Source organism: Bos indicus x Bos taurus, chromosome 18 (genome assembly GCF_003369695.1).
Source record: "Bos indicus x Bos taurus breed Angus x Brahman F1 hybrid chromosome 18, Bos_hybrid_MaternalHap_v2.0, whole genome shotgun sequence".
NCBI classification, from domain to species: domain Eukaryota; kingdom Metazoa; phylum Chordata; class Mammalia; order Artiodactyla; family Bovidae; genus Bos; species Bos indicus x Bos taurus.
Window position 1 is genome coordinate 14,574,683 of NC_040093.1, and position 24,457 is coordinate 14,599,139.

The window sequence follows — 24,457 nt, forward strand, 5'->3', positions numbered from 1 at the left end:
AGAGTCTGACCCCCTCTCCCGTGTTCTGATCCCAGGATCCCATCACCTGGCGAATTCACAGTGTTCTCATACTAATCCTTGTTGGGTCTAAAACTCTGTGATTTGATGACTTTGAAATTCCATGACTCCCACGTTCATGCCAGGCTAAATTTCTGGGCTTCTGTGAATCACCCAGTCATGGGTGCCAGCACGGGGAACGCTGTCCCGCCCACATCCCCCCTGCACTGAACCCCCTCAACAAAGCAAAGCACGACACACACGGCTTCTCTCTCCCCACTGATATATTTGATAATTGTCCAGAACCAGAGACGGCATCAGCCAGGGGGCGACGAGGAGTAAAAAAGAGTCCAGGGAGGGGTCTGGGAGGCAGGGGTGAGGAGGAGAGGAACAGACACACACAAAAGAGAGGGAGGGGAGAGAGGCAGGGGGCGGGGGTGGGGGCGGGGAGAGAAGCCAGCCAAGGGACGGGGCGTGGGGGAGGGAGGCGGGAGATCACTTGAGGGGGCGGGGCCACGGGGAGAAAGGGCCCCTCCCCCCAGAATACAAAATGAGGGGCACTGGAGTGGGCGGTCCTGGGCTCGCGGGGGCAGGAAAGAGACGCGAGACGTGGTGGGGCTGAGGTCAGTAGTAGGTTTCCTTCTCCACCCAACCTGGAGAGACAAAGGAGGAAAGAGACAGAGACGGGAGAGACCGGCACGGAGAGACGCACAAGCAGAGACAGAGAGGCAGCGACACAGAAAGAAGTCCAAAGGGGCAGAGACACGGGGACAGACACAGAGAGGAGGAGGCCCGGAGAGAAGGGGAGAGGTAAGAGGTGCCAAGGGGATGGAGAGACAGCGCGGAAGGGAGGAGGGGGTATGGGAGGGGCGGGAGGAGGGGGAAGACAGTGAGGTTAGCATCGTCACCAGGCGGCGCTCTCCAGCCTCCCCCTCCAGCTGCCCGTTCCCATTCCCCCCAGCCTCCCACCTTTACCCCCGTTAGCCCCTCACCCCCGGGGTTCCTGCGCAGGATGAGTTTGCGGATTTCGTCGTAGACGAAGATGAGGAAACTGTAGGGGAAGGCACAGAACCACCAGCTGGGCCTGCGGAGAAGCGAGAGGAGGAGCGAGTCAGCGCCACCGGGCAACACGGAGGAAAAGAGGGGCCACGCCCAGCGCACTGCCCCCTGATCCTTCGTGCCCAAGGTGACGGGTGCCCTGGACATGGCTCTGGGCCGGGGTCTACAGAGCCCCACCCCACCCCCCACCCATGACGGTGTTCCACTGCAAAGGCTCCTGGGAGGGCCCTGGAGCAGGTGGGACCTGGAAGGGGGAAAGGCACTCACTTGAGAGGGTACATGCGAAGGGCCACATCCATGCCTGGGCAGTAAGACAGGAAGGCCGCCAGGGCCGTCTCCTCAAACAAGCCAAAGATCAGGATCTTGTTCCTGCAGGCACAGTCAGGGCTGGACCCAGAGAAGCCCACCCGGCATCCCCACCCCATAGACACAGAGGCACTCCCCCGGGGCAAACGGAGAGAGACAGACAAGGAGACACAGAGGGATGGAAACAGAAAGAGGCAGCGAGGCACAGATGGGTCCAGGGAGATGGCGACGGTGAAATATGAAGACAGAGACACACAGACAGGCCGGGGTATAAAAAGATAAGACAGATCTGGAGAGGGACGCAGGAACATCCCAGCAGCGCGCGCGCACGCACGCACACACGCGCGTGCACACACACACACACACGCGCGCGCGCGCGCGCGTACACACACACACACAGGCAGACAGGGAATCCAAGACAGATGTGACCACTGGAGAGAAAATCAACTCAGAGGCAAAACCAGAACAGACAGACGTGGGGCGGGACGGAAAGCAGCCACAGCGACCACGACCCTCACTTCATGCCCTGCTGGAAGACAGAGTTCCTCCGGGTCTTGCAGATGATCAGGTCAGCCCACTGCACGACCACTATGCTCACGAAGAAAGCCGTGTGGCACGTGAACTCCACCACCTTCCTCTGCTCATAGGTCTGCGAGGGTGACGATGCACGTGTCAGCCAGTGGTCAGTGTGGCCGCAGCCCCAGCCCCCTCTCCTTGCCCACATGCTCCTTGTGTGCACTCCTGCGTAGGTCCCCAGGGCAAAGCGGGGACTCTGTCCAGATGGGGTCCCCTGGGAGGACATGTCTGCCCTCTGTAGCTCAGAGCCCCTCAGGAAGAGTCAGGAAATGGACAAGGAAGGATAGAGCATGCTGGTGACCTTAGTTGTGGACCGGAGAACCTGGGGGCCTCCTCGGGGGACACTGGCTGTGCTGTGAAGGGAAGACAGACTGGGAAGGGGGTCACAAAGGCTTCCTGCCTGGCAGGGCAGAGAGCCTGGCCAGTGGACAGGACCACGATGGGGTGGGGCAAGAGTGCCAAGAGACCCCTTGTGTCCGAAGGAGGGTCTTGATGACTCCCAGGGCAGAGGGGCCATCACAGCAAGCCACCCGCATGGATAGGACAGCTCACCGTGGCCCAGGATGCTGTGGGCAGAGACCCCTCCTGGGAGGCCCACGGCCACACTGTGGAACCCACCCCTACGCACCCACTGCTGTCCATAACTGTCCTCCAGGTCGTTAACCGTGCGGTCATCCCAGTTCAGCCGGATGCCCACCAAGTTGCCAGGCAAGAAGCCATTTTCTGCCAGGATCACAAAGTAGGAGAAGAAGCCACCAAGAGCCTGGATCATTCCTGGGGGAGGAGAGTAGGGAGATGAGGAGAGGCTGAGGTGGGGCGGGCAGCCAGCCCAGGGCACCTCTGGGGCCCCTTGAGACTCGGTGCTCTGCCTTAGCATCCTCCTGGCTGGGCTCCCAGAGGACGACCTGAGGGCGCCACCTGGTGGTGAGCATCTGGAATGGGCTCTCTGGAGCAGCAGACTCGGGGAGGGGGCTCCCCAGAGATGGAGAACCTGGAGTCCCTCCCACTTGACCCGGGCCACATGGACATCAGGAAGTCCCTGAGGACCACCATGCAGGAATGACTTTCCCAGGCCTCTGACCACCACCACCAGGCCTCTGCTGGGACACCTGTAAAGCTCTGCACTCTCCCCTCCAGCAGCAGACGGAGGAGGAGGCAGGAACGGGTGGGGCTCGCCCCTGCCCTCAGAGGGCTCACAGGCTGACTGGTCCTTCCCAGCATGGTGGGTGGTGGAGCAGTGGCGTGGCCCTCCTGGGCCACTCAGTATCCCACACGCACCCTGGGGAGGCCTTTCCTCCACCCCTCATCTCTAAGTCACTCCTTCCAAACTTGTGGAGTCCCACACCAAGGTCACAGGCATGAGACCTGGCATCCAGGCCACAGAAAGGGAGCCCAGAATCAAGGTCACCTCTGGAACTGACTGAACCCCATTGTAACTGTTGCCAACCCCGCCCACACTGCGATCCTTCCTGGCCAGCTTCCTGACCCCATATTAGGTAAAAATGCCCACCCCGGTACTCACCCTCTAGCACCCTAACCGGTCACTTAATGCCACCCTTCTAGCAGGAGTTTTCTTCATCATGAGGCTAAAAAACTGGCTGCTAACCCATAAAAAGCATTGACTCTCCCCCACCCACTACATTTGCAGGATCTTCATTATCTCTGCTCCTTGCTCTTAATACACTCACTCCTTTCTGAAATGCTCTGTGTCTGGAAATTCTTCTCCAGCCCACGTTTGGACTGCCACGACTAGACCTATGGCAGCATGTCCTGCTTTTCACTCCACTCATTCAACACGAGGTTCCCGAGTGCCCAGGGTGGGCCAGGCGCTGGGCATTCAGCCGTAAGCCAGGCGGGGGCCCCAGGTCCTCACCGATCTGTCCGTAGGCCATGCTGATGAGTCTCTCATTGACCAGCTTGTCAGTGCGTGGGTTCCTGGGCTGTCTCTTCATGATGTCACTCTCGGCAGCCTCGTACGCCAATGAGATGGCAGGGACCTGGGCAGGAGAAGCACGTGAATCGGGGTGGTGTTGGGGGACCCTGCCCTCCCAGAGCCTGGGGGTGGCTGGGACTCACCATGTCGGTGCCCAGGTCGATGCAGAGGATGGTGATGGTGCCCAGAGGCAGTGGGATGTTGGCCATGATGAACAGCAGGAAGGGTGTGATCTCCGGGATGTTGCTGGTCAGGGTGTAGGCAATGGATTTCTTCAGGTTGTCGAAGATCAGGCGGCCTGTTGGCAGGGTGGGCTCAGACCTCAGCACCCACGCCAGGGCACCCTAGTCCCGCTGCCCCTTCCCTACCCAGTCCAGGCGTCCTTCCTAATCCATCCCCTCACCACCCGCCTTTCCATTCAGACATCCAATCAGGTTGCCTCTGTTCAAACATTCTCAAAATACAACCATTTAGGAAGACTGCGTAGCAGTTTTTCTTTTTTCTTTTCCCCTTTTTTGGCCATGCAGCATGGCTTGCGGGATCTTAGTTGCCCTGACCAGCGATTGAACCTGTGCCCCCAGCAGTGAAAGTGCAATCTTAACCACTAGACTGCCAGGGAGTGCCCAGAATTTTTTGTTAAAGTTAAGCATCCCTGCCTTATTGACCCAGCAATCCTCATCATAGGTTTATAGGATGAGTGTTTATGTCCACCAAAAAGCAAGTACAAGAATGTTCATCATAGCATTGAAAATCAAAGTCGCTCAGTTGTGTCCGACTCTTTGTGACCTCATGGACTACATAGTTCCTGGAATTTTCCAGGCAGAATACTGGAGTGGGTAGCCTCTCTCTTTTCCAGGAGATCTTCCCAACCCAGAGATCGAACCCAAGTCTCCTGCATTGCAGGAGGATTCTTTACTAGCTGAGCCACAAGGGAAGCACAAGAATACTGGAGTGGGTAGCCTATCCCTTCTCCAGCGGATCCTCCCAACCCAGGACTCAAACCAGGGTCTCCTGCATTGCAGGTGGATTCTTTACCAACTTTATCTTTATCAGGAAAGCCCCACCATAGCATTATAATAGCCAAAAAAGAGGGACTTCCCTGGTGGCCTGTTGGTTAAGACTCCCTGCTTCCACTGCAGGGGCGTAAGTTTGATCCCTGGTCAGAGAACTAAGATTCCACAAGCCAAATGGCACAGCAAAAAAAAAAAAAGGGAATTGCCATACTTATTTTTAAAAAGGGACAGACAGGCAGCCTGTTCTGCGGGGGGTGGCATAGATGGTATGATCCCCTTTGTGTAAAAAATAAGGCACCTAGTTGCTCACACATGCTGTTTCCTGTCCCCTCAAGGTGTGGCTCTCCACAAACTACCGGGGTCTCACCCTAAGTACTTATGGGTGATGATTTAAGTGTACTTCAGCATAGCCCAGTGTGTGTACTGAGCCGGGCGATGTGACGGGGTTTGCTGTGCCACTTGCTCTGCTTGTGGGTGTGTCCGGACTTCCCCCTACTGAAGGTTAAACTGTGCTGCTTCTTTTACTTCAGAGAGGCCTTCCTTGCCCCTCCTTATCTAGGTAGGACCCCTGCTGGGGCTTCCCTGGAGGTCCAGTGGTTAGGACTCTGTGGTTCCAATGCAGGAGGTGCGAGTTCAATCCCTGGTTGGGGAACTAGGATCCCCAACTCCATGCAGTGCAGCCAAAAAAAAATTTTTTTAAGGTAGGACTCCTGTTATCATCTATCATAGCACCCTGCTGGTTTTCTTCTTAGCACTTGTCACCATAAGTAATTAGTTTTTTGTTTTATTTTTGTTTTGGCTGTTGCTGCATGAAATGTGGGATGGTAGCTCTCTGACCAGGAATAGAACCCGTGCCTCCTGCATTGGAAGCACAGTCTTAACTACTGGACTTCCAGGCAAGTCCCTGTAATTTCATTTGTTATGTTATAATTTGTTAACTTGGGGAAGGCCCCCCAGTTCCTGGAGGGCAGGGACCATGTCTGCTTTGCTCATAGCTGATTCCCCAGCCCCTGGCGTGATGCACAAGGTAGGAGCCCAAGAAATGTCTGGGAGGTGTGAACTAGAGCATCCGTAAGTGTGTGCTCTGCACATGCGTGTAACATGTTTTGGAGGGCGGTGAGAAAGGGTTAACCATGTGTCCTCTGGGCCATAGGAGACAAGGGCTCAGGGCATTTAACCTGAGGCTGTAGGCTCAGCTCTACTGTTTGAATTCTCCCTCATCACGAGTTATTTTTCACACTGGGTCATTTGAAATGTAAGAGAGAGACTGGGAGAAAATGCAACCACAGTGTGAACCGTGAATATTTCTGGATGGTGAGGTTGTGGGCGATGCCAATGTGCTTCTTAATGCTTTTTTGCATTTTCTGTAATTATCATGAATTACTTGGATGATCAGAATAAAATCGAACATGAACAAGCCCCATCTGCGGCCGCATCCAGGCCCGTCAGGAAGTGGTGCCCAGGGGACCCTGAGGTCTGGGCTCTTGGCGGCCCAGCCTCACCCGCCAGCGCCCCCACATGGCCGTGCCTCTGCCTGCAACTCCCTTCGCTGGCATTTCTCTGTGAAAATTCCCAATGGCCCTGGGGACTTGGCACAGTGACTCCTGCCCATTCGGGGAAGCTTCCTTGGCTCCCGAATGCAGGCTGGGGGAGAGGCCTCCTCAGGGCCCCTCTGCTTGACCCTCTGCCTCCCTGAGGTTGTACTTCTGAGTATCTTTTAAATACTTCCACCTCTGCCTTGCCCAACAGACTGGGTCCTCGCTGGGCAACACGGGGACCCTGAAGTGTATCAGCTCAGTCCTGCCCCCAGGGAGCCCCCGACACTGTGGGGGGAAGAAAATTGAAAAGGACAAGCTCAGGCTGTACTGGGGGCCTGGTAGGATTCCGCCATCTCCCCATCGTGCACCCGCTGCAGCCCTGGCCTGTTCCCCTCGCCCTTCTTGGGCTTCACGCAGGGACCCCAGTCTCCAGGGCCACCTGGGCCGACTCACTCACCCTCCTCCACACCCGTGACAATGGAGGCAAAGTTGTCGTCCAGAAGAATCATGTCAGCTGCCTGTTTGGAGACGTCAGAGCCGGCGATGCCCATGGCCACCCCGATGTCGGCCTTCTTCAGGGCGGGGGAGTCGTTCACGCCATCCCCGGTCACAGCCACGATGGCTCCCTGGAGGGAGAGAGGGTGAGCACAGTGCCTGGAGGCCTGGCACTAACCGTCTTCTCATCATGGACCCCAGAGTCCTGGCCCCCAGCCCCTTTCCCCCGAGGGACCCCAGCCCCAGCCCACCTGTCTCTGACAACCCTCCACAATAATGAGCTTCTGCTGGGGGGAGGTGCGGGCGAAGACGATCTCGGTGTGGTTCTGCAGGATCTCATCGATTTGTTCGGAGGTGAAGTCCTTGAGGTCAGTGCCGTGGATCACGCAGGCCTTGGCGTCCCTGGGGAGAGCAGAGAGTGGTCAGGACAGGCAGACAGACCCACAGACAGGGGGAGACGGACCAGGCTCTGAGAGAGGGACAAAGGGCTTTGCAGGGGTGGGGTGGGGGGATCAGAGATGAAGGGAAATGGGGGCAGAGGGGCTGCAGGAGGGATGGAGGGCAGACCTCAGGAAGAACTTTGGGACCCTGGACTCAGAGGAACAGAGATATGCAGACAAGCAGGAAATGGAAACAGACACAGAGAGAGACATGAGGATGGGAAAGCTGAGGGAGTCAGAACAGAGATGAGAGAGACAACGACGTAAAAGACAGGCAGGAAGAAACTGATGGACACAGCAATGAGAGACATCATAGAATCCTCCCAGATGGGAATTACTAGCAGCCCATTTTAGAGAGGAGGAAACCGGGGCTCAGAGAGGCTAAATGACTCACCCAAGGTCACACAGCTCACGTGTGGCCAAGCTGGGATGTGAGCCCACCCCTTGCCAGCCTCATGAAGCTGGAATACCAGGCTCCCCATCATTAAGACAGAAGAGGAATGGGGCCCAGATGCTGAGTCAACAGAGGAGACCCTGGAGGAATGGGACCCACTGTCCCAGAGGGACCTGAGTCGGGCTGGGCGGGGCTCACCGGGGGTTGACCTGGCTGACGGGAATGTTGAGCCGGGCAGCGATGTCCTCCACAGTCTCGTTGCCCTCGGAGATGATGCCCACGCCCTTGGCAATGGCCTTGGCCGTGATGGGGTGATCCCCGGTGACCATGATGACCTGCGGGCATTGTGTGCAAATGGTCCAGCCTCACTGCTGGCCCCTGGAGCCCTGGTCCTGCCTCCCCCGATGCCCCCCGGGCCACACCTTGATGCCTGCACTGCGGCACTTGCCCACCGCGTCGGGGACAGCCGCTCGGGGAGGGTCGATCATGGACATGAGGCCCACGAAGCAGAGGTTGTCGGTGGTGAAGTTCACGTCGTCACAGTCGAAGGCAAAGCCCTTGGGGAATTGCTCCTCGGGCAGGTAGTAGTGGCAGAAACCTGGTGTGGGGAGAAAGGAAGAGGGGCTCCAGCCTCAGTCCCCCCTGCCTCCTGCCCACAGCTCCCGCGTGGCAGCAATCAAACTCCCCAGCTGGCCAGAGTCAGTCCACACTCATTTCCGAAAGATGGCTTCCCCTGTCATTCATTCAGTCAATCACGGTGCATTCTGAGAGATCCTATTCTGAGCCAGGCTCTGGGCAGCACCACATCCCTCTTTACCCTCCGGCCCCTGCCCCAACTTGGCCCCACCCCTGGTGCCCACCAAGCACACGCTCGCCCAGGCCGCCGAGCTCGAGGTAGGCATTCTGGAAGGCCTCCTTCATCTCTTCATCCAGCGGCTGCTCCTTGCCGTGTAGCAGAATGGTGGAGCAGCGGTCCAGGATGCGCTCGGGGGCGCCCTTCATCACTAGCAGGTACCGGTTGTCATTGGGGTCTTCAGTTTCGTGAATGGAGAGCTGCAAACAGAGCAGAGGGTGGCCGTGCCTGAGCCTCCCAGGGACCTGGAGGCTCCCTGAGCCCAGCCGGGGGAAGAGGACTCCCCGCCACCCCCTCGGGTGCCAGGATGCCACGGATGCCAGGACGGACCACAGCCGGGCTCCCCAGAGGGCACTGCCTGAATCTCTCTACCTGATAGATTGTCATCTGTTTCTCGGACCCTCTCACAGAGATCTCTGCTCATCCCTGCCCATTTCTGTCTCTTTGTCTGACAAATATTTCTTCTCCTCTGTGTCTCTCTCACAGAAATCTCAAGGGTCCTGAGGATACCGGCATTTCTCTCTGCCTCGCCCGACGATCTCTCATCTCACATTAGACCCCATCACCAAATCTGTTCAGCTCACCTCTGAAGTACCCAGATTCTGACTTCTCTCACCTCCCCTGCCTTCCCATTCATCCACCAGCATCTCTCATATGAAATGTCACAGCAGCACCCCACATCAAGTCCCTGTGTCTGTCCTCCCCTCCCCATTGTATTTTATTTTCTCCCCACAGTAGGCAGAAGGAGACTTTAAAATATGAGAGTCAGTGAAAAGTGGTGCAGCCACTTTGGAAAACAGCCTAGCTATCCCCACAAAGCTTAAACATAGGGTTACGACGTAAGCCGGCCATCCCCGGGTATACACCCAAGAGGTGTGCAGACGATGTCCACACAGAAACTTGTAGGCGGATGTTCACAGCAGGATTATTCATAGTAGCCAAAGGGTGCAAATAACCCAAATGTCCATTGATAGATGAATGGATCAACAAAATGTGATCTCGCTATACAACGCGAAGTCATTCAGCCATAAAAAGGAATGGAGTACTGACGCGTGCTACAACACGGAAGGGAAGGGAAGTGAGAGTCGCTCAGCCGTGTCCGACTCTGTGGCCCCATGGACTCTACAGGCCATGGGATTCTCCAGGCCAGAATACTGGAGTGGGTAGCCGTTCCCTTCTCCAGGGGATCTTCCCAACCCAGGGATCGACACCAGGTCTCCCGCATTGCAGGCGGATTCTTTACTGTCTGAGCTACCAGGGGAGCCCTGAGGAGCCTGGAAAACACGATGCTGAGTGAGAGGACTCAGACGCTCAAAAACACATATTGTAGGATTCTGTTGACATGAAGTGTCGAGAATAAGCAAGGGCATAGAGACAGGACGTGGATTAGTAGTTGCTTAGGGCTTGGGGAGACGGGGGAGGTAGGGGAACAAAGCCAGAGAGTGTGAGGGTGTTTTTTGAGACGATGGAAATTCTCTAAAGCTGACTGAGTAGACGCTAGCTATGCTACGTTGTATATACTATGTGTGACTATACTAAGACTCTTGAATTATGTACTACGTGGGTGATCTACGATGGTGTAAGAACTAGACCTCAATAAAGTAGTTTTTAAAAATGTGAGTCAGGTCCCATCTCTACCCTACTCCTTGGTTCATGGAGTCACACCTAAGTTGTGTCCACAGCCCATGAGGCCTGACGGGACCTGGCCCAGCACACACAGCCCTCATCTCCCACCATGCTTCCTGGCTCCACAACCCCTTGTTCAGACACCTCAACACATTCCTGCCGCTGGACCTTTGCACATACTATGCCCACTGCCCCAAGATACCTGCAGGGCTTCCTCCCTCAGCACGGTGACTTCCTGACATATTCCAAATTTCCTCAAGTCCTCATGCCTTTGTTATCATCTGTCTCCTGGCACAGGAGCATAAGTTCCACAAGAGGAGGAACTTCACTGTTTCACTCACTGCTGTTATGTCTCCCCAGCACCTAACAGAAGCATCCCAGACATATGGTGGCTGCTTAAAAATACATCTGCTGAATGAATGAATGAGATCTCTGGCTGGTTCCCACTCTGCTGCAAGAAATCTTTACTCCTCTGCCTCCTACTCCCACAGAGGCCTCGCTCTCACTCCCATCTCTGTTCCTCTCTCCACTATCAGTCCCATTTTACAGATGGGGAAACTGAGGCTCCGGGAAAGTTAATAGCTTGCCCAAAGCAGGAGGGCAGTGGGGCAGAGCACTGCTTTTGGGGGCATCACAGAGAAAGTGGAGAGCCCCAGGGTACCTGGTATTTGTTAGTGGAGTTGAAGGGGATCTCGGCCACTTTCTTATTGCGTTCACGCATCAGCTTCACGGAGCCAGAGGACAATTCGATGCACTTGAGCAGAGCAGATTCGGAGGCATCCCCGGCCACATCCCTCTGTAGGGCGGGAGAGAGGGCTGGCAGAGCAGAGAAGCACGGGATGGGCAAGAGCCAGGCTGAGGCCAGTGAGAGGGGGGACCCACCTTGAGCACGGGGACATTGTCCTGACCCCCCTTGAAGACAGCACGGTTGCAGAGTCCAGCGATGTGGGACAGGGCCACCCAGGTGTGCGAGCTCTTGTCGAATGAAGTCCCTGAAAAAGCCACCAATCAGGGCAAGGGGCAGCTGGGGCGGGGGGCCAAGCACCCTCCTGTCTGGGCTCTACCCTCACCTGACTGGTCCTCAGTGGTGTCGGCCTCGTGGATCTGGTTGTCAAACCACATGTGGGCGACTGTCATGCGGTTCTGGGTGAGGGTCCCTGTCTTGTCTGAGCAGATGGTGGACGTGGAGCCCAGGGTCTCTACAGCCTCTAGGTTCTTCACAAGGCAGTTCTTCCGAGCCATGCGCTTGGCAGTCAGTGTCAGACAGACCTGGGGCACGTGCAAGGACAGGTGAGTTACAGGTAGAGTCAGGTGGCGGGGCTGGGCCGGCAACACGACTGTCCAACAACCTGACTGCTTAGCCCAAAGAGAATCCTGGGCAAAGAATCACCCAGAGACTCCACCCAAGGCACAGACTCATAGAAATGGGCTCAGATGCACCCCCCAAAATACACTAGAATGTTCACAGCAGCAACATAATAGTCCCCAACTGAAACAACCAAAATGTTCTCTAACAGCAGAAGAGAAAATTGGAGAAATAAAAGATGGGAATACTATACAGAGATGAAAAAGGATAAGAGATCAGTGCCTACAACCTCGTGGGTGAAGCTCAGAAACAATGTTCAGCAAAGAAGAGCCAGAAACAAGAGTTGCTGCTGAATGAGTCCACTGATTTGAAGTAAAAAAACTACTGTTTGAAACCAGGCTATCCTAGGGGTAATCCTGGGGTTGCAGGAGAAGGGCTGAACAAGGTCTTGAGAGGGCTTCTAGGGAACTCCGTCTGGGTGCCGCTGACCTAGGGTGTGTTCAACTGACTCCAGCTCATCAGGTTGTATGTTCGTATGTGCAACTCTTGTGTGTACAGTGTAGGTCAATAAAAGACCTTGACCTAGAGTAGCTTTGAATTTGCTAATACGGAAAAGTTTGCAGGATCTATTGATTCTAAAAGAATCAAGGAGCAGAACAGTATTCCTAGGATGGTCCCTTCTGTGTACACTGAAAACAGTTACTACATATGTGGGAATGTGCCCACCTCTGCTGGGAACAGTACAGTGAGCCTGCTTCTGAAGTGGGGGTGATGGCTAGGCTAGGCAGTGGGTCCAGACTGTTATTTTACTCTTTAACTATTTTAATGTATTCTTTTGATTTTTACCATGAGGGTGTGCTTCTTAATTTTGTAAGTTAACTTCAAAAATGATAGGGTGGTTAGCTTGCGGGATCTTAGTTCCCTGACCAGGGATCAAACCCAGGCCCTCGGCAGTGAGAGCACGGAGTCCTAACCACTGGACAGCCAGGAAATCCCTGTTGGTTTGTTTTGTTCACGAGGCCCACTGAGTCCCAGGACCCTCCTTCTTCAGTGTCTGGGAGGATTTGGCCCTCGATGTCTTGATTGCAATTCGGCCCCCCAAGTTGCAATCAAGATCATTGCCATTGGACTTCAGTGGTTAAGAATTTGCCTTCTAATGCAGGGGGCACAGTTTCGACTCCTGGTCAGAGCACTAAGATCCCACATGCTGTGTGCTGCAGCCAAAAAAAATAAATAAGTAAATAAAATAATATCATTGCCTAAGGGTTCTGCATGTGGCAACTAAGACCCAGTGAAGCCAAATAAAAAAAACTTTTTAAAAGAAAAGATCTTTGCCATCAGGCCCCCAGCCCCCTCCTCCCTCAGACCCAGGAGTCTGGGCCTTACGGTGACAGTGGCCAGCAGGCCCTCTGGGACATTGGCCACGATGATGCCGATGAGGAAGATGACAGCCTCAAGCCAGGTGTATCCAAGAATGAGGGACAGGATGAAGAAGGAGACGCCCAGGAAGACGGCCACACCAGTGATGAGCTGGATGAAGTGTTCAATCTCGATGGCGATGGGCGTCTTGCCCACCTCCAGCCCCGAAGCCAGAGTGGCGATGCGGCCCATGACGGTGCGGTCACCCGTGGCCACCACCACGCCCCGAGCCGTGCCTGTGTGGCCAGAGGGGACAGGGCTGAGGCTCAGCGAGGTGCAGAGAGACGCCAAGCCCCTGAGGTGCGTCTGTCTGTCTGGACCAGCTTGGCCCCACCCAGGTGCCCACCCCACCCCAACTGTCTCACCTTCCACGCAGTTGGTGGAAAAGAAGGTGATGTTTCGGGTCTCCAGGGGGTTGTCGTGCGTGCAGTCGGGGGAGCGGGTCTGGGGCTCTGATTCGCCGGTCAAGGAAGAGTTGTCCACCTGGGGTGAGGGCACAGGGGACAGGGCTCAACCCCAGGCCTGGGGTCAACTGGCATTTGCTCAGAGGAGATTTCAAGATTTTTGTTTGTTCCTTTGTTTTGTTAATGAGGCGGAAATCTCATTAATTAAGGAAACCTGTGTCTGTGGAGGTCACAGCTAGAGACCTAGAAGTCTGGGTGTCAGAGTTGGGCTCTTGAAGGTGGAGAGGGTGCAACTTCTAGGCAAGGTCAAAGGCACTTGCAGGTCTAGGGAAGGAGGGGGGGCCTGGACTCCTGGGTCTGAGGAGGAGGGGCTGGGGGTCTGGACTCCTGGGCCGCTCCAGGAAGGGCAGAGCTAGGCCCCACGCCCACCTTGCAGCCGTGGGCTGAGATGATGCGCAGGTCGGCTGGAACTCGGTCTCCACCCTTGATCTCCACCAGGTCCCCGACCACCACCTCCTCAGCGTTCACCTGCATCTTCTCACCTTCCCGGATGACCAGGGCTTGCTGCGGGTGGGATAGAGAGGCGTCACCTCCCTGATGCTCTCTGCCTGAGGTCTCTGGGCACAGCCTCGGCAGCTGTCCACACCCCACCTGGCCCCTTCCTGGGCACCCCTCACCTGGGGAACCATGTTCTTGAAGGATTCCATGATCTTGGAGCTCTTGGCTTCTTGGTAGTAGGAGAAGCAGCCGGTAATGATGACCACAGCCGCCAGCACGATGCCCAGGTACAGCTGTGGGCAGACTCAAGGTCACAGCCCGCCCCACAGCAACTCCCCACCAGCCCTACCCTGAGATGTGTGCAGTCTGGGGAGAGAGCTTTGAGTAAGTGGGCTTCTGCAATTGTATGTCTGACCTCAGGTTGTATCTATTTGAGGGTCTGTGTCTCTCTGGCTGTCCATGTTTGAGACTCTCTTTCTCTTTTTTAAAAAATGTTTGTTTTGTTTGTTTATTGGCTTGCCATACAGCTTATGGGATCTTAGTTCCCTGACCAGGGATCAAACCCAGGCCCTCAGCAGTGAAAGCATGGAGTCCTAACCACTGGACCACCAGGGAATTCCCTTGAATCTCTCTTCCTGAACAAAAGTGTGCCTGAGCCTCTGGTCTGTCCATCTCTCTATTTTGTGGGTCTCTCAGCCTATGTCAGAGAATCGGTGTGTATGCTGTTGTCCATGTGTCTGTCTGTGTTAAGATCAACGTGCCTGTCTGACTGAAAGCCTGACTTTAAATGTAGGAGACTGTTTGTGTTTGACTCTCTCTAGGTGGGTCTCTGTCTGTCTCCCTCTGTTGGTCTGCCTAGGTCTGAGACTCTGGGTCTGTTCACCTGTTCAGGTTTTCATTTCTGAGAATCCTGTCTGCGCTTGACTCTCACACCGCTCTGTCCGCCACCAGGTTATGCCTGCGACTCTGTGTGTTTGGGTGCTTGTGTCTGTCTGTCTGTCTCTCGGTCCATGTCTGTGTCTGTGCCTGTGTCTAAACTAGGTGGCCGTGCTTGAATCTACGTGTTAGTGTGACTGCCTGCACTGACTCCGCACTAGTGTGTACATGCGCATGCGTGGGTGTGTGCGTGCAAGGATCTCCGTGTAGTCAGAATACACGTCTATGTTTAAGAGTGTTGTGTCTGTTGAGACTGTGTGTGTGTGTGTCCCCTGTGCTGAGTGAACAGGCCCTGATAAATCAGCACGTGGGTGTGTCTGGGTCTCTACGTGAGCCCATTCACTGAGCATCTTTTAGGCCATGACCACCTGCTCGTGTCTACCCTCAAGGCCAGTGATGTTACAACACAGCTTTGGGATGGAGCCCCAGCTCATACTTCCTACTGTGTGACCTTGAACAAGCAACTTGGTCTTATTTATTTATTTATTTATTTTGACTGTACCATGTGGCTTGCAGGATCTTAGGTCTCAACCAGGAATCGAACCCAGGCCCCCTGCAGTGGAAGCGCCAAGCCCTAACCACTGGATCACCAGGATCCCATACTTGTCCTTTCTGAGCCCGTTTTCCTCCTTGCATCTCTGGTTTTCTCACTGAGTGATTGTGAAAGTTAGATGAGAAGAAGTCGGAGGCGGGGCTTTGAAAAGTCCAAGGGGAGAAGTGAGACACGCATGTCTCTATGCGGAGGACCTCCTGGGTGGGGTGGGGCGGGTGGAGGGCACTCACGTTGTCGCCAGAAGGGTCGTCCTCTGTGCCCGCCTGGATGCCGTAGGCCAGGAAGCAGAGGATGGCCCCAATCCACAGCAGGATCGAGAAGCCCCCAAAGAGCTGGCGGCAGAACTTGACCCACTCCGGGGTGGTCGGTGGCGGTGTGAGCGCGTTGGGCCCATCTCGGGCCAGGATCTCCTGGGCTTTGCTGTGGGTCAGACCCTGGGGGACACAGGACTCACATAGGACCCTCTCGGAGAAACCTGGCACCCCAACATTACAGAGCACCCTCAGGCATTGTGGGGGTCATGCCTCCCCCACTCCCACCCCCGGGACCCCTGTCCCTCCAGCCTGGCCGCACCTGTACACAGTCAGTGTTATATTTCCGGCAGACCTCTTCCACGGACATCTTGTGCTCTGTCTGAGGAACAGGAGTTTGGGGAGACATTGGGTGAGCGTGGAGGCCTGGCGGTAGGGGGGGTCGTTTGGGGAAGGGTCTGCTCCGGGTGGGCGCAGAGGGTGGGACTCACCATAGCCACTTCCTTCTTGAGGTCATCCAGGTCCCGGCGGTCTTTGGTGCCCTTGCTCTTCTTGGGCGAGCCCTTGTCATCTTTCTTGTCCTGCGAGGTGGCGACACGATAGCTGTCAGAACCACCAGACTGCGGGCGAGAAGGGGTTACAGGGGGGCACCGGCCCTGCGGCTGTGCAGCTGTGTCTCGGGCAGGGCCTGCTCTGGGGGCTCTGTCCCTGCCCTTCGGCCTGGGTGTCTCACAGAACTCCCGAAGCTTGTCTCCTCCTATTGCTTCCCACCCCCACCCCCCAGCTCTGGCTCCTTGGATCTCTGCGCCAGCGAGTCTCCATCTGGGTCTGTCTATGCCTCTGTCTCTCTCTCCCTGTCTCTAGGTCTCTCCCCTTCAGTCTCCATATGTCCTTTTTTGCTCTGTGTGTCTCTTTCTGTCTCTTACTTCCTCTCCCTGGGCTTGCCCAAGCCCCCCACCCCCCCAAGTGTCTGTCTCTTGCTATGTCTGTTGGTCTGTCTCTCTTGATCTGCCTCTCCAGGTCTCTGCTTGTGCCTGTCTTATTCCCTTTTGTCTCTCTGTCTCCTTCTGCCGCTTTACCTCTCCATCTGTGGCTATCTCCATCTCTCTGCAGTTCTTTCTCTAATCTCACTCTCTCATCACTCACATTCTCTGTCTCTGCATCTTTACGCGTGTCTCTCTGAGACTTTTGTCTCTCTGATCTCTGGCTCTTTATGTTTTCCATCTCATACAATATCTGTCACCATCTCTTGAACTCTCTCCCTGAGTGTGGCTGAGTCAGTCTCTCTGTGTTCTCCCTGGGTTTCTATCTCTTTCCAAGTTGGTGTGTGGGGATCTTAGATTATCCCTGAGTGTCAGTATTTTCTGTCCATCCTTATCTCTACTTCTTTCTGTCTTCATCTCTCAAGGTACCTGCTTTTCTGTAATGCTCGGTGCGTCTCTCCCTGTCTCTACTGTTTCAACCATCTTGTCTGTCTGTGTCTCACGGTCTTGTTCTGCCATCTTCCTCTCTACCCCCGTATCTTTCCCTCTCTCTCTCTCATCCATCTTGGCATCTCTGTGCTTCCAGCTCCAGGCCTCCCCCATATAACTCCCCCAGGTCTCTCCCTGTCTTTTCTTCCTGGCTCTTTTCTTGGATCTCTTCTCCCAACTCCATGGATGTCTCTTTCAGAGGACCAGTTGGGACAAATGCCCAGGAGGCCGCCTGTTGGGCCCAGGGATGGTGGCCTGGCTGGACGTGCAGTCGGTCCCGAGGGGCTTGACTGACAAGCTGTGGCCTAGCCTCTCTCCTGGGGGATGGCGGGAGCCATGAATACGTTTGGGTGGGGGTGGGCATGTTTAGGTCTCTGAAGGACAGACTAGCTGCTGGCTGGGATTCAGGGTGCAGAAGAGCAAGAGGCACAAGTCCTCCAGGCCTGGCGTGAACTGGATGTAGTGTAGGGGGAGCGATGGAAGTTCTAGTTTGGGGGCTTGGGCTCATGGGGAAGCCAGCGTCCTCGGAGGCTGGCAGGAGGGGTGGGGTGAGGCTGGGTGCTGATAGAGGCCCGCTGACAGATCTTACAGGCCCAGAGCCAAGCTGGGATCCCAGGCTCAGCACGGCTCAGTGCTAATCCCCTCGTGACCTTGTAGAGGGTTGAGCTGCCTGCTGTCTGCCCCCAGACCCGGAGGCTGAGCCCGGGTGGCTACTGCATCCTAAAGGCCTGGGAGCCTGGGTTTCAGGGGGCACGAGGGTGGCTTGGCGCTGGGCCAGCCCTGCAGCAGTGCTGTGTCTGACACTGAGCATGGAGATTCAGGCAGGCAGGGAGGACCCTCCTCCACCTCCGCTTCAGGAGGGGTCTCAGCCTCCACAAGGGGCAGACCCACAGACGGAGAGAGTGGAGATACAAGGTCGTGGGCACAAGTTAGAGAAATGAGGGGCAGGCAAGAGAGGAGAGAGAGGGGCCTGGAGGGAGGTGGGAAGAAAACTAGCTGCCCACCCCTGAAGACTTAGGGAAGGCCGGGAGCTGATGCTTGGGTCCCTGTGAGACCCAGGGGTGGAGTCCCAGACTCCTCCATCTGAGAGAGGAGAGGCTGGGGGTCTGGACTCCTGGGTCTGGGGGAGGAGGGGCTGAGGATCTGGATCCTGGGGCTGGGGGAGGAGGGGCTGGGGGCCTGGACTCCTGGGTCTGAGGGAGGAGGGACTGGGGTACCCCAGTCCCTGGCAGGTGAGCCTTGGTTGCTGGTTGCCCTTGTCATGACCAGACTCCCTTGGGGGCGGGCTTCCATCTGTTGGAGGGGGAGCCGAGGCTTTCCCAGTCAAGGCAGGAGGCCCAGATGGGCGCACTGCAGGGCGGGAGCACCTCAGAGGGTGGGGGACACGCGTGTCTGGCTGCTGCAGCCGCCTCTGCAGTTCCTCGCCATTTTCCACGCCAGCCGAGCTCAGGCAGGCTCTGCCCCTTGGCCCGCCCGTCCCTCCCCCTTTCAAGGTGTCTGAGGCCTCATCCCGGCATCTCAGTCGACCTCCCCTCGTGCCCTTTGTCCCCTTTTCCTGTCATCCAGGCTGCCTCTGGCTGTCTGTGGATGGGATATGTCTGTCCTTGGGTCTCCTCATCTCAGCCTCAGTTTCTCTCTTTGTCTCTCCATGTCTCTCCTTGTCTATATCTCTCTGTCTTTCCATATCCTCCTGCCCGTGTCTGTCTCTTTCTTTGTCTCGATGTCTCTTTTTCTCTCTTTGTTTCTCTATCTCTTTGTCTCTTTCAGAGCATCTCTCTCTGTGTCTGCCCATTTCTCTCTGTCTTCCCATGTCTCTGTCTCCCATGTCTAAAGCGCTCACTTCTCCTGTCCCACGTCTTTTCCTAAGACCCGCCCCCAATTTCTTATCTAAGGCATTTAGCCTCAGCCCTGTCTTCCAATCTGCCCCTGGCTTCCCTTCCATTTCCACTTACCTGGAAGCCATCACTGACTCCCACCTGCACCTTCTCTCTCCCAGTCCTCTCCCCATCCAATTCTTCTTCCCCTTCAGCCTCGCCCACCCCCATCCACCGACCTGCAGCCCCATCCCCCACCTCCGTTCCTGGACCCAACAGCCTTCCTCCGCCATCTTTCTCCCCATCCCTCATATTCGCTCTCCCATCCCAACCCCCTCTCTCTTCATCCCACCCAGCCCAGCCCACCAGCCTCCTTCCCCCACCCCCTCCCTCTGGCCCCGCCCCACACACTCAGGGAGGGATCCAGGGCTGCAGCTGGGGGGTCAGGTGGTCAGCCAGGGAAAGAGGCGGCATCTGCTGGAGAAACTCACAGACAAGGACACACGGACACAGAGGAAAGGGCATAGCCGGGCATGCACAATACCCCCACAACACGCATTTGCACACATAGCCCTCAGCAAGGCACTCAGTCTCCCTGCCGTGGCTCTCCTGCTCCCCCCAGCCCCCAGGTCTGCTCCCCCAGATTAGGAGGTAGACACGCGCTGCAGACCCAGGCTGCTCCGCACTGCGGAGCAACCCCATGAGGGCCTGAAAGGAGAAAGGGAGGTCATCGGGTGTGCATCTCATAGTCTGGACCTATCCCTGCCTGGCCACGGAAGCAGACGGGCTTCAACACCCCCAGACACAAACACCGGCGTTCAGACACACCCAGACACGGGTGCAGGCATTCAGACACGACCCGAGCCACACAATCGCAGGCGAACGGTGCTGCCAGGCCTGACAGAACCAGGAACTCGCACACGCACACGCACATCTTCGGCTGAGCAGAGAACCACACCGGGTCAGACAGAGAGGCCGAAGGCCGGTCCGCGCCCCGCGAACCCCGCACACAAAGGACACGCCAACATGCGCCACAGACTCCCACCGACCCAGGCGGCCCCGGGCACACACTCAGCCAGCGACACAACCACACGGATGGGCAGGGTCAGCTGGCTCCCAGGGGCCTGCACCGGGTCCCGGAGAGCAGAGGTCCCAGAGTCCTCGTCCCCCGCTCTCCGCAGACACCCAATGTCACTGGACCCACAATGTCACACACACAGGCACGCACACACATACACACACACACACACACTCGCACACAGGCATCGCCTGGCTGGCCCGAGCACCTACCCCCATCTTGGCGGCTCCGGGGGACAGGGGCACGCAGGCGGGGCAGGGGCCGAGGCAGGGGGCCTCAGGGTGGGCTTAGGCGCGGGCTCGGGCTGGGGGCCTCTGCAGCGCCCGCGCCTCGGTCCGCGCGTGGGTCCGGCGGTCAGCCCTACCGCACAGAGTCTGCGGCGCCCGCCGCCGCCTCCGCCTCCTCATATGCCCGCGCCCGCGGGGGGGCCGGCGCCGGCCAATCAGGGGCGCCGCCGCCCTGATGGATGGCCCGCGGCCCCGCCCCCGGTACTGCAGCTGTTCTCCCCGCCCCCCAGCCTCCGCAAAGTGGCGGCTCGGCGGCGAAGGGGGAGCGCTGCGGGAAGCGGAGAACCCGGAGCCCCCCTCCCCCCCCCCGCCAATGAGGGACCTGGAAGCCCCTGCAGTGTGGGGTGTCGCCTCCTAGGAGCGGGCGCTGAGGGTGGGAGAGCCCCGGAATCCCCCCTCATTGTGTGCCACCAGAGGGAGGGGTGCGCTGTGGAAGGTGCACACCGGGTGGGGGTAAGCCCCGTAAGCCACTGCAATAAGGCAGGAGGGCCAGAGCACCCTTCTCTGCAGTGAGGCAGGGGGAGCCCTGGAGACTGTGGGGTGCTGTTCAGGAGGCGGAGATGGAGGGAACCCAAGAGGCGAGAAAGATACCCCGCGATGAGCAGGGACGCTGCAGAGGGGGGCGGGGCCCTGAGGCCCCCTCAGTGTGTGACCTCCCCTCACCCACTATGGCACTGCAGTTATCCAACGAGACACAACTGCACAGGTACACAGGAGACACATCACAGCCAGAGAATCCCACCAAGCATGGGACTGACACCCGACCATCACCCAGAGAGCATAGACGCTGGGGACACCCACCAACACCACCAGTTTCACAGTCACATTCCGTCACACACCAGCTTATCACTTCCCACACATCTCACAGTACCCCATCAAAACAAGCCCAGAGACTCACGAACACACAGCACACTGCACACCCCAGCACACCACAACAAATCACACAGGCATAAGATGCCATGCAGAGGAACACACACCCTTAAAACACCACCTCACAGACACACATGTCACATGCTCCATCATAGCTGGCCTTAAACCATCTCACACAGAGACCAGTAAACATGTCACCCATGGGCCCATGAACCAGTACACATCCACACTCAGCACCGTCACACAGACACAGGCCTCACACTGCCCCAGACACCATTTGAACCTTTGTGGGCTCTGCTGTGTGGTCACACAACATCACACACACTCCTTCTCAATATATCTGGGCACACGCAAAGACCTTCCATGCCAAACTGCCAAAGTATTGCTAATTGTGAATGACAGACAAAGGGTGCACTCGGACTCATGCACGGCACAATAATTCACAGACACAGATCACGCAACACCATCCTACACACCTCACACACTACACTCATCATGTATTGCAATGCTGTCTTATACACTTGCATTGTAGCTTCAAACACCCCCAATGCCCACACTCCCACGCTGTGCACATCCCAGCTCGGCATATATTGATACACACACACACAGATGCACAGCTGGCACCCACACCCCAGGCCTGCCACAATACACACGACATCCCATCGGCCACCCACTGGAGCCTGAGGAGTTACAGCCTCCCACCCACACCTCTCTGCTCTATGAGGAACACTCCCAGACTCTGTGGGGATGGCAGAAAGGGCAGAGAGCAGGCAAGAGCCTGTCTCTGTAGCTTTTTCAGAATGTGGGTATCCTCCCACCTATGGAAGTCGAGATGTGGGGGACAGGCAAGGGGCGTGAAGGTTAAGGACCAGGTCACTGATTTGTGTGAAAGGCTGAAGGCTGGAGTGAGACACAAAAAATGGGAGATTGAAAACCACAGAACCACAAGGACAGGGAGACTGGGCCAGAGAGCAAAAGGGGGCAGGCAGGTGGGTTCCTTCCTTCCTCCAGCACCCAGAGCCTCAGCCCAATCCTGTACTCTGACCCGTCCCCATCCTTCCCTGCTGTCCTTTGTTGCCATAGTAACAGGGAGGCAGCGTATGCAGCAAAGGAGGCTGGGCTTACGGATCTGGCCTGTCTCCATGGAGACTGGGTGGGGGGGGGGGGAGCCACATCTTCTAGCCCTGGTAGTTGGCCCCTCTGCGGAACTCTGTCCCCTTCCAAGAGGGGGATGGGAGGGAAGGGGGGAGGCTCTGTCTCACCTTTATCTTTTTCCTCTCTACCTTATCCTACAGGGATGAGCTTGGACCATGGCAGAGAGATTGGGGGGATGGAGAAGCCTGGGGGGTTTCAGGATCCCAGGAGATTCTTGGCCTTCTCTCCTTCTGCTCACCAGCTGGGCTGGGGGAGACTGCACCCCAGACAGGCTCCTGTCCCCCCTCATGCACTCCCTCCTCAGTTTGGGGAGATTGATGACTGTGCACAGTGTTCCCAGTGTGAGGCTTTGCGGAAGTTGGGTGGGGGAGGAGGAAGATTTACGAAGGTCACAGGGATGGATGGGGACAAGGGAACTCGGCAAGAGACATGGAAGGAGAGACTAAGGGGAGGAATGGACACAGAGTTCAAAACCAGAGAGATGCAAATAGGAAAGGAAAAACAGAAAGACCGACAAAGACAGACAGACTGGCAAAGACAGAAATGAGGAAACAGATGGAGGAGACAGATCAACTGCATTACTTAGTGAAGATGACAGAGAGACACGGGACATAGAGAGCCAGGCAGACATGTTTGGCAAACTGAGGAGACAGAGATAAAGACTGAAGAGATAGAGCAGAAATGGGGGTGGGGGAGACTCAGAAATGGGAGACCTGATGCTTGGTATTGGGACAGAGAATGGAAGAGACCACAAATGTCTGCAGCCATATTCTATCACCTTGACGGACTGACATTCCCGCTCAAGGGCAGAGACATTGATTAGTCTCTAAGAGATGTGGAAACAAGAAACATCCTGAGACACAAGCTCGCCCCCACACCTGCCTCTGAAGGGCACACATGTGGCAAGTGTCTGAGACACGGAAGAGGCCAGGTTGAGACGGGGTGCTGTGTGACAGGCGGGGTCCCCTGGATGTGGCGTGCCCAAGCCGTGCGAAGGCTGGCAGGTCCTGTCGGGGAGACAGGGCGATGCTGCGCGCCAGGCCGGTGCTGAACGGACAGCTCCCGAGCTCTGGGCCGCCTGCCCGAGGGGCGGGGCCCAGCCTCTCTCCTTTCCCTCGCTTGATCTCTAGCATTTCCACGACTCGGGGCCCCCTAACGTCTACATCTAGTTTTCCAAGGCTTCTTGTTTCTCACCTATCTCTGCTCCACTTCAGTCTCTGCTTCTCTCAGCCCCAACAACCCCCGGTCTCTTAACCTGTTTTCTCTGTCTACCCCTCCTCTCTCCCATTCTGTCTCACCCTTCTCCCACCTCATTATGGCTTGTCCCCCTGTTTCCTCTTTGGCTTATTTCCCCATCCCTCTCTGCTCCCCTCCGTGGTCTCTCCCCCACCTCCGTGGTCTCTCCCCATCGCTACTCCATTTCTGTCTCTTCCCTTTCTGTCTCTTGCTCATTCCTGTCCCATCTCTTTCTCTCCACCTCTCCATATCTCCCCCTTCCACTCGGCCTCGTTTTGGCTCTGGCTGTGTGACCTTCACTCGTCCTTTCTCAGCGGCAGTTTCCACAGAAACCTCCAGCGGGGCGGGGGAGGGCGGGGACAGAAAGCAGACCCACCCTTTTCCCTGCTCCACCGGCCCTTCGGCCTCCCGCCCCGCCACCTCCCCCTCCACTGGGATTTCTCACTTCCTCTCTTGGGGGCTGGGGAGTTACGTTTTCAGCAGAAAACACAGGATCTGGGGCACAGACAACTGAAGGTGGTCTCAGGGAGGTTCACACATGCACATGATTACAAAGCCAACAGATCACCCTGGCCCAGGCACACACCTGTCACCGTCCGGGCTAGCCGGGGCACCACCACACTGAACTGTTCACTCGCCCTCCCCTCCCCCAGCCCCATCTGGTTTCTGTCATTCTATGTCTCCTTTTCCTGGTATCTCCGCCTCTCCAGATCCCTCCATCTCTCCATCTGTCTCAGGGAGAGCTGCCTCCTTCTGTCCTGGGAGAAGGTCAGTGGAGAAGGGCCAGCTGCCCAGACCTGCGCTGACCTGCTGTCTGCGGGCAGGGCGGAGAATCGAGAGAGTGAAGGGGTGACCATCCAGTCTGCGGTTCTAAGCAGACTCCCTGGGGGTGGGGAAAGGAAGCCCAAGCCTTCGGTGCCCTCACACCCCCAGGAAATGAGACCTGCG

The 24,457-nt window shown here is 56.7% G+C and overlaps 1 protein-coding gene across 2 annotated transcripts; it reads right to left on the reverse strand.

The window, feature by feature from the left end:
- Window positions 1-263: 263 nt before the first annotated feature.
- ATP1A3 (ATPase Na+/K+ transporting subunit alpha 3) lies at window positions 264-20,341 on the reverse strand. 2 transcript variants are annotated; one of them, XM_027515651.1, is made up of 23 exons: window positions 20,174-20,341; window positions 16,089-16,178; window positions 15,920-15,979; window positions 15,577-15,780; window positions 14,037-14,150; window positions 13,789-13,923; window positions 13,321-13,438; window positions 12,923-13,191; window positions 11,301-11,499; window positions 11,113-11,222; window positions 10,892-11,026; window positions 8,612-8,804; window positions 8,174-8,349; window positions 7,950-8,086; window positions 7,169-7,319; window positions 6,880-7,048; window positions 4,015-4,169; window positions 3,812-3,935; window positions 2,567-2,712; window positions 1,881-2,011; window positions 1,324-1,425; window positions 990-1,081; window positions 264-650 (listed from the first exon to the last, which is right to left on the reverse strand). In XM_027515651.1, the coding sequence occupies exons 1-23, from the start codon at window positions 20,177-20,179 to the stop codon at window positions 622-624; spliced, it is 3,045 nt and encodes a 1,014-aa protein (XP_027371452.1). In that variant the 5' UTR covers window positions 20,180-20,341; the 3' UTR covers window positions 264-621. The 2 variants fall into 2 exon arrangements, with proteins under 2 accessions (XP_027371452.1, XP_027371451.1); XM_027515650.1 differs by having other exon boundaries at window positions 16,089-16,217.
- Window positions 20,342-24,457: the final 4,116 nt, after the last annotated feature.

Bases quoted from the DNA above. Each gene is read 5' to 3' on its own strand.
- ATP1A3 (XM_027515650.1), bottom strand. The intron at 8,350-8,611 runs GTGGGCACCAGG...TCCCCACACCAG, and splicing joins CCTGGGCGAGCGTGTGCTTG to GTTTCTGCCACTACTACCTG. The intron at 651-989 runs GTGAGGGGCTAA...TTGTCTCTCCAG, and splicing joins CCTGCGCAGGAACCCCGGGG to GTTGGGTGGAGAAGGAAACC.